The sequence below is a fragment of the Octopus sinensis genome, unplaced genomic scaffold, assembly GCF_006345805.1.
Source record: "Octopus sinensis unplaced genomic scaffold, ASM634580v1 Contig16764, whole genome shotgun sequence".
Classification (NCBI taxonomy): domain Eukaryota; kingdom Metazoa; phylum Mollusca; class Cephalopoda; order Octopoda; family Octopodidae; genus Octopus; species Octopus sinensis.
In genome coordinates, this window is record NW_021834566.1 from 35,148 (window position 1) to 45,000 (window position 9,853).

Below are 9,853 nucleotides of genomic sequence, written 5' to 3' on the forward strand. Positions count from 1 at the left end.
AAAGGATGAAAGGCAAAGTCTTTCTCGGCGGAATTTGAACTCAGAACGTGTGTGTGTGTTATATACATACATATCTATCTTTTAATTCTTTCAGTCACTGAACTGCTGTCATGCCTGGGTACTGTCTTGAAAGGGTCAAATTCAACAATTCTACTCTAGTACTTCTGCTTAAGCCTTGTACTTTTATTATTGGACATTTTTTTACCGATCCGCTAAGTTATGGGGATATAAAAAGACCAACACCGGTTGTCAAGCGGTAGTGAAGAAGGACACACACACATACATGCACATACACATACACACACACACACATATATATATATATATATATATATATATATATATATATATATATATAATGTATATATACATATATGTATGTTTATGCATGTATATATATGTATATATATGTATGTATATACATGTATGCATATATATATATACATGTATATACATGTATATATATGTATGTATATACATGTATGCATATATATATATACATGTATATACATGTATATATATATATGTATATACATGTATGTATATATATATATATATGTGTGTATATATATATATATATAATGTATATATATATATATATACACAGGATTGGCTGTGTGGTAAGTAGCTTGCTTACCAGCCGCATGGTTCCGGGCTCAGTCCCACTGCGTGGCACTACTATAGCCTCGGACCGACCAAAGCCTTGTGAGTGGATTTGGTAGACGGAAACTGAAAGAAGCCCGTCGTATATATGTGTGTGTTCCTCAAACATCGTGTAACAACCTATGCTGGTGTGTTTACGTCCCCCGTAACTTAGCGGTTCGGCAAAAGACAGCGATAAAATAAGTACTAGGCGGTGCTCCAGCATGGCCGCAGTCAAATGACTGAAACAAGTAAAAGATTATATATATATATATTATATATAGAGATATATATTAATAATTAAGGGTACAAGCAGGCAGTACCGGCATGCTAAATATAGCAGTTAAAATGACAAAACCACAAGTTTTCAATAGCCTTGGGTTTTCTTACGCATGTTAAGCCATTGCTATTATTATTATAAAGAATAATATTCTCATATGTGTGTGTGTGTGTATAGGGTTGGTCAAAAGTCACCCGACAGTAAATCAAAATTCCATTAATACTATCTCTAATTCTGTTCTGACTCGAATGCCTTGCGATATTTTGTCTGCCGCTACATTCTGAGTTCAAATTCCACCGAAGTCGACTTTGCCTTTCATCCTTTTGGCGTCGATAAATTAAGGACCAGTGAGTCTGTGGGGGTCGATGTAATCGACAAGTTCCCCCTCCTCAAATTTCAGGTCTTGTGCCTATAGTAGAAAGGATATATATATATATATATATCGAGCTTCTTTCGGTTTCCGTTTTACCAAATCCATTCAGAGTTGTATTCGGCCCGGTGCTGTTTTTTTCTGTTTTACATGCTTCATCCCAAAGTCTGTGACCATGATGGAGCACAACAGACCACAAGCACGGTGACACTGACCAATAGCTACGTTTGGTGAGCAAGTCTCTTAACCACACAGTGTGTGCGTGTTTGTGTGTGTGTGTGTGTATGATTGTTTTTGTAATTCTTTCAAGGAAGAATATGGATTCTAACTAGGAAACAAAGCTTCTTTTTTGAAATATTAATATAAAAAAGGATAAATGCTACATTCTGAAAGTTCTTATTTATTTATTTTTTTTTTTTTTTTTTCGTAGCTCTTCCAATTAGAGGTTGTGTTTATATAGTACGTGTTAGCTGGTCAATTTCTTTACCTGAAAATCCTGGATTTCTTGATTGCCTCTTAAACATTTACAGATGTGGATAAGGGAACCATTCATTACTGAAATAATGTCAATTTATAAACATAGGGAATCTGCTGGTTTCGTTTCTGTTGTTCGTAAATATCTTTCTCGCTGATATTGGCTCCAAAGTTTGGCACAGAACCAGCAATTTCGTGGGATGGAGGAAGTCGATTACATCGATCCCAGTGTTCAATTGGTACTTATTTCATCGGCCCCGAAAGGATGAAAGGCAAAGTCGACCTCGGCAGAATTTGAACTCAAAACGTAAAGACAGACGAAATACACTGCGCAGTTTACCCGTTGTGCAAACGATTGTGCCAGCTCGCCAGCTTATCTTGCTCAGTGATATTAAAAGAAATTCACATATCTAGGGGATAACCAGATGATTTCTATGACTGTAGATGATCTTTATTTTCAGTCCCTTAAGCTGTCTAAAACCTATTATGTTCGCAATTGGTGGATGTTTTGATGGGAATGTTCCACCAGTCGTTTCTGTGTTATGCATTCAATAACAACAGCATTGTTTATATTTTTGCATGTATAGATCTGATTGTATAAACGTGTATATATATTTCTTCAAATGAAATATGTGAAAGGATACCTAAAGAAACTACTTTGTAGTATATGAAGGTGTAAGCTGGACTACATTAATACCTTCAAAGACTTGAAAATTATATCTGTTGTGTTAGAAATTTCAGTTATATGCTGTGAGTGATATACTTTAGACTACCGAATAATATTAGAAAGCTATTTTATCCATTAATAAAATATTGTTGTCAGTTCTGTTCGGGTTTGATAGCTTCCTTAAGGTTGTTGATTTTTAGACCAAAATTTACATTTGAGCCATTTCTTGTAATGTACGCAACGGCACATGCATGCCCTTCTTGACCTGAAATTGTTTGAGTTGCCTCCACAACCGTAATAATAAAATCTCGAGCAATAACGTCTGCGTCGATCGTAGTAGAATCTATATTCACCACATCCGTGGGTCCTAGAAAAAGAAATATAAATCATTCATAAAGGTAATCAACAAAAGATTGGAATCTTTACCTTTTGATCGACAGATTTTAAAAATATATTTACGAAGTTATTTCACGTTAAAGTTGTAGTATTTCGGTAATTTCAGCCAATCAATGACGTGTATTCAGCTGAATAAAATTACTGCCGTTGTTTGTCAACAACAACTATCGGCGGTGTATTTTTCGTTTGTCACTGTTATTTATGACATCGTTCGTGCGTTTGAAGTTTTAAGGTGTTAGGGTGTTAGGGTTAAGGTTTTAGGGTTAGGGTTTTAGGGTTAGGATGCTAGGGTTTGGGTTTTAGGGTTAGGGTTGTCATAAATAACAATGACAAACGAAATATACATCGCCGGAAGTTCTTGTTGACAAACAACAGCAGTAATTTTATTCAGCTGAATACACGTCATTGATTGATTGAAATTACCGCAATATTACAACCTTAACGTGAAATAACTTCGTAAATATAAGCTTTTCTCAAAAACGCTAAGAGTAAAAGATATTTTATATGACACACTCTACCAGTGTCCGAAGTTTGAAAGTGTTTAGTTACAAAAAATGTTTTTAATCTGTCGGTCAAAAGGTAAAGATCCAAAGATTTTTTCAAAATATTCTTTTTTTTTTTTGTTCTTCATTTACTGGTTTCAGTCATTTTACTGTGGCCGTGCTGGAGCACCGCCTTGAAGGGTTTTAGTCGAATAAATCAACACCAATTCTTATTTTTTAAGCCTAGTACTTTTTCTATCGGTCTCTTTTAGAACTGCACTTCCCTCGCTGACAACGTAGTAAATATATGTTACTGTACATGGCTTTACACTCCGCCAAGGTATGTCGTTATAAACATTTTGAAATAAGGAACATGAATATAAATTACAAATTACCTTCTACAGTGATGGCAGTCAACTCCTTTATCTAGTGGCTGCCAACAGGCACGGTATTCGGGCACACTGGAAATACATGTTTTTCTACATGCTTTTTTAGTGCGGAAGTTGTTTGGATTTCTAGGACAACGGTTCCAAGTTTTCCTACACATTCTTGATTGGAAATGATAATACCAATAAGGGGCATAACTCGTATAGCATCCACCATGGTTTCTTGGATAAAGACACGCTGAAATTTTAGAAAATATGGCCATAATTATTGTAAACATTCAAACTAATACATTACATTTGTTTTGATTGAAAATAGTAAGAATATTGGGTTTGTGTGTTTGTTTTGCAAGATTACTGGCGTGAAATCGTGTGTATATAGTGTGTGTAGTTATTTGGCAAAACTAATGACTATCCCTGAATATGATAAAAATTAAAATGTTCGTACTTCGTTTTTGTATCTGGTTTTCAAGATTCTTTATGAGAATGTGTGTTGAAACAAATTTTGTTGTGTCTTCAGAGAATTATGTTTTCCTTTTGAACGGCAGTTTTCAACACAATTTCTAGTTAACTAAACACTTTTAAACTTCGTATACTGGTAGAATGTGTCAAAATAAAATATTTTTTTCTCTTGGCTTTCTTGAGAAAATTTTAATTTGTAAGTTTAACGTAGTTTAATTTTTCGAATTTTAACCTCTATTGAGCTAAATTCATTTGCTGCATCTAAAACTGAGACAACATCCTGTCACTAATCCTAACCCTAAATTTTAGTCTTTCGTTTTTTTTTTCTTAATTTTAAATCAATTTAATTGTTACGCGTGTGTCTAAAATTATTCGTTTTGTTTTTGTTTTGAGTTTTTGCTTTCGTTTTAGCCTTTCGTTTTTTTTTTCTTAATTGTTAAATTAATTTAAGGATAACAATTAAGAAAAAAAACGAAAGACTAAAATTTAGGGTTAGGGTTAGGGTTAGTGACAGGATGTTGTCTCAGTTTTAGACGCAGCAAATGGTTTTAGCTCAAAAGAGGCCATCGATTGGTTACAATTCGAAAAATTAAACTACGTTAAACTTACTAATTACAATTTTCTCAAGAAAGCCAAGAGACAAAAATGTTTTATTTTGACACATTCTACCAGTATACGAAGTTTAAAAGTGTTTAGTTAACTAGAAATTGTGTTGACATGTGCCGTTCAAAAGGAAAAGATCCAACACAAACACTGGTACAATTCCATTTCTTTAATTTTAGTCGATTGGTTAAATATCCAATTAGCTAATCTATTGTTTATTTAATTTGGTTAAACAGTAATTCATTTTTGTTTGTTTGTCTTTTTTTTTGTCAAAGCTCTTTCGTTGTAACAATATTTTCAATGACTTTCTTTCTTAGTCCGTTACGGAGGCCGCGTTTGTCTGCCGAAGATGACGGACTATGAAGAAAGTCATTGAAAAAGTTGCAAGTAGCAACGAAAGAGCTTTGACAAACAAAAACAAAACAAATGAATTACTGTTTAACCAGATTAAAGAAACAATCCATTACCTAGTTGGATATTTAACCAAATGACAAATAATAAAGGAATGAGATTGAACCAGTGTTTCTATTAGTAATAATGGCATAATGACGCTTCCTAGATACAACATAAAAGAATATTCATAATTTTATAACAGTACAATGACAGCAGCACGGAATTTTGTCAGTGAATAGGTCGCGGTTTCAAAGCGACAAAAATATTTTGACAAATTAAATTTAAATGTTGAAGTGAATCTAACGGTTTTTGTGTGTTTTTAAAATGACTTATAAACACCTTCTACGCTGCAATTGTTTCTATATATATATACTAGCATTAAAGACCCGTCGTCGACGGGTCATAGTGCTAGTGCATGTATATATGTGTATATATATATATGTGTACATATTACATGTACATCTATATATATACATCTACACATAAAATGCAAAATACAAAGTTATATCTTGATATCGCTAGTGATAACAATACTCAAAATATATAACAGACTGGAATTGTAATCCCGTCTCTTGTAATTTCGATCAATTGTATCTTGTCCTCCCTTTTGTATAGAAGTGTGGCTACACTCCAGCCTACCTCTACTTCGGGGGGGGGGGGGGGCATTTAAAATTTTTTTTCCGGAACGTCCTACGTCCCAGATATAAAGGTAAAAATAAAATATTTCCACTTTGCAATTTCGAGTCGAGTACTCCCTTGACTCGAACCTTGCTTCTATTGTGGCGAATAGTAGAAGGGGTGGTAAAAACTTTCCAAACCTATTCAGACATTTCAATCTGTCTAAGAATTACCGATTGGATTTCCCGGATGTGCCAATATGGACGTGGGTGAATCGCATCGGGTCAACCAAGTCATATCTAAACAGGGTATTCTGTAGACCAAAGGCGGCGTGCTGGCAGAAACGTTAGCACGCCGGGCGAAATGCGTAGCCGTATTTCGACTGTCGTTATGTTGTGAGTTCAAAGTCCGCCGAGGTCGACTTTGCTTTCATCCTTTCGGGGTCGATAAATTAAGTACCAGTTACGCACTGGGGTCGATATAATAGACTTAATACCTATGTCTGTCCTTGTTTGTCCACTCTGTGTTTAGACCCTTGTGGATAATAAAGAAATAGGTATTCTGTAGACCAGTAGATAAAGATAGTATAAGTTGTCCACTTTTCAAAATCGTCGGCTACACAGACCACAAGTTTGTGATCTGTACAGTCGACCTATACAGGTTTAGAAGACAGGGATCAGGTTGCTGGAAGCTGAACGCGTCACTCCCGGCGTACCAAGCTTACAGAGACCGGATTAGAGAATTAGTTAAGCGAATATTGACGAGGGCAATCGTCAACAACAAATGAAAAGGCAATAAGTGTATAATCAATTACGTTTCAGTAAGGTATTTGTGATATATAGAAATAAAATAGAAGGGAACTTAGTCAGAAACTTAGAAGAGGTGCTTAGAAAAGGCATTGCAACCGACGTGCTGGCGGTGAGATTGGCCCTGAACCAATTTTTTAACCTTAAACATCAAGGTTATATTGTCAGAGATGAGTGCGTGCTCTAAGACAAGAGGGAATGAAAGCTGCTTGGTAGGACCGAGTGGCAGAAACGCAACGTGGCGACAAAGCTGCAATTCCGTCTTTGGTGGACCAAAATGGGCGCAAGGTACTCGACTTTGTCTTTTATCCTTTCAGGGTCGATTAAATAAGTACCAGTTACGCACTTGGGTCGATGTAATCGACTTAATCCTTTCCCTAAATGTGAGGCCTTGTGTTTCCAGTAGAAAGGATCATTACTACTACTACTACTAGTAGTAGTAGTAGTAGTAGTAGCAGCAGCAGTAGTGGCAGCAGTAGTAGCAGCAGCAGTAGTAGTAGTAGTAGTAGTAGTAGTAGTAGTATGTTGGTTGACTCGGTCTCTTGCTACTCTGGGCTTCATATCTAGGTGCACAGGATCTCCAAGCAAGTTATGACTGACCAAAATAACAAATACTATTATGACCAAAATAAGAAATACTATTAATCTCTACTATTGGATTTACTGCTCTTTCTTCCGACGGTTCACACTAAACAGGCATATACGTGTATGTGTGTGTGTGTGTGTGTGCGTGTATGTGTATGTGTGTGTGTGTGTGTAAAATGAGTATAATTCGTTTAACAACTGACGTCATGTATTATAGTGAGGGAAATCAAAAGAATTTTCCTTTCATCAGGATCACTTACCGGATGGCGCACGTGGGTAGTGGCCTGCTCTCACTCCGAGTCCTACACATATGAGGAAGAGCCAATGAATGAGCCTTAGCATGTTTGTCTGAAAAAGCAAATAGAAATTTTAAGCAATGAAGTAATTTTACATGGAAAACTATTATTTCCTTTGTATTCTTGTAAATTTCATATTATTGTAACAGTTGGCAGAATTGGTAGACGTCGGAGAAAATTCCTTGTTATTTGTTCCTGTTCTTTACCTTCAGAGCTGAAATCGCGCCAGGGCCACCTTTTTCCTCTCATCCCTTCGAGCTTAAGAAAATAAAGTATCGGTTAAGTACTGAGATTGATGACATCGATCTACGTTCTCCCCTCAGAGTTACTCCTAAATCAGAAGCTATTTCTCTAACCTAACCTATCTCGTGCCAATGAAAAACAATTTATTGTAACAAAGTTCCGCTTTAGATAATCGTGCACATATTCCATGAGAGGCACAATTCATGAAGCTGGACAATGTGGTTGACAAAAGCCGAGATAGGTCTGAGAGAGATTTGACGGTTAGATTACGGAATTGTCTTATCTTTTACTGTTTCTTTGTTTCATTTACAGGAGCTCCACCGTACTGGAGCCCCGCCCTAAAGGGATTAGTCGAACGACTCTAGTTCTTGTTTATTTTTAAGGCAGGTACTTATTCTATCGATCTCTCTTTTGCCGAACCGTTGATTTATGGAAACGTAAACAGACAAGATTGCCAATCGGTGCGGGTGACAAATACAACACAAAAAAGCCACACTCATAATATTATGTGTGTGCGTGTGTGCGTGCGTGTGTGTGTGTGTGTGTGTGTGTGTGTGTGGTGTGTGTGTGTGTGTGTGTGTGTGTGTGTGTTCCTTTCTGTGTTTCTTTCTGTGGAAGAGCGTAGGCTCGAAACGTTAAAGATTTTTTTTCCAATTCCCGAGCGTTATACTAATACATGTTTGTTTTCTACACCACCTGTCTTCGTCTTCCGTTTTTTTCGTGAATTCTCCCTATATATATATATATTATATATATATATATATATATATGGGTGTGTGTGTGTATACACAAACACTCACACACACACGCTGACACACGCTGGCACACACACACAAAAATTAGGGAATAGAACAGATAAAATCCAGGCTATATAAATTTCATGGCTAGCGGAACCTTGGAAGTAGTAAATTATCCGAACGAGGTTCAGGCCGCAAGCTACTCTTCAGGACAAGGACACATTGATTATATGAAGTTTACATAGTGATTAAGAGATCCCGTGTTAACTTGTTGGGGATTCGATTGATCTGCACCAATAAACCACTATTGTCCCTGAAAGTTGTTTTTTACATCTCCTACGGATCGCTTGAAGCTCACTAACTCCCTACACCTTAATCGTTGGATCTTACCTTTAATATATATTTCTTTACTACCCACAAGGGGTTAAACATATAGGGGACAAACAAGGACAGACAAAGGAATTAAGTCGATTACATCGACCCAGTGCGAAACTGGTACTTTATTTATCGACCCCGAGAGGACGAAAGGCAAAGTCGACCTTGGCGGAATTTAAACTCAGAACGTAGAGGCAGACGAAATACGGCCACGCATTTCGCCCGGCGTACTAACGTTTCTGCCAGCTCGCCGCCTTTCTTACCTTTAATATACTTACATACATACATATACTTCGGGTTTCTACCAGTTTCCATCAACTAAATTTACTCACAAAACAATTGTCGTACCGGTGCTATAGTAGCAGATACTTACCTATGGCAATGTACAGTGATACTGAACCCAAATTCACATGGTTATAAAGCGAGTTTCATAAACAAAACATCTATGTCAACGCCTCTGAGCAATTCTAAGCATGAACAAATGAACTGGCGATATTTGATTTAAAGGAAATGTAATAATATGGACAAAGTCAGTGAAAAATTTACTTTAAAAAACAGAAATGCTCTAACTAAACTGCAAGTAATCATGAATTTGCAACGAATGAGGCTATGTAAAAACAATTAAAAATCAGGGGAAAATCCGCACTATAATGTTCCCGTATCAGTTTCTAAATTAAGCTTTTTCATTTTATGCATCGTTATGGACGCCTGGTAAGATCGATTTCTGAATGTTTACTTAATTCAAGAGTTTGTTTTTCCAAATATGAATTTTTAATAATGCTTTTAGTCAATTCAAGCATTTTAGAAGAAAATATTAAGTTCTGGCAAGATGAATATGATTTTATTTAACTTTGCTGAATAAAAACCATTCTACTCCATTTATATTACTTATGACCGTAGAAACAACACGAGTGTCAGAACATTCCATATTTTCTCTTCCTCTTCTAAAAGCGAAAGACCAGGGCTTAGTCAAAAGAAAACTATTATTATATTTGTCTTGTAGGATCTCACAGTTAGACAGTTTTGTAGGGTCAGTATTTT

At 36.1% G+C, this 9,853-nt stretch overlaps 1 protein-coding gene across 1 annotated transcript in view; it reads right to left on the reverse strand.

Moving 5' to 3' along the window:
- Positions 1 to 1,439: 1,439 nt before the first annotated feature.
- Positions 1,440 to 9,853, reverse strand: part of LOC115230914 (kunitz-type serine protease inhibitor bitisilin-3-like) — an 8,892-nt gene continuing 478 nt past the window's right edge. The window contains exons 2-4 of the mRNA XM_029801020.2: positions 7,422 to 7,509; positions 3,707 to 3,935; positions 1,440 to 2,800 (exon numbers count right to left, since the gene is read on the reverse strand). Coding sequence (XP_029656880.1) covers positions 2,614 to 2,800; positions 3,707 to 3,935; positions 7,422 to 7,503 — 498 coding nt within the window. The 5' untranslated portion in view covers positions 7,504 to 7,509 and the 3' untranslated portion in view covers positions 1,440 to 2,613. The remainder of the gene's footprint in view (positions 2,801 to 3,706; positions 3,936 to 7,421; positions 7,510 to 9,853) is intronic.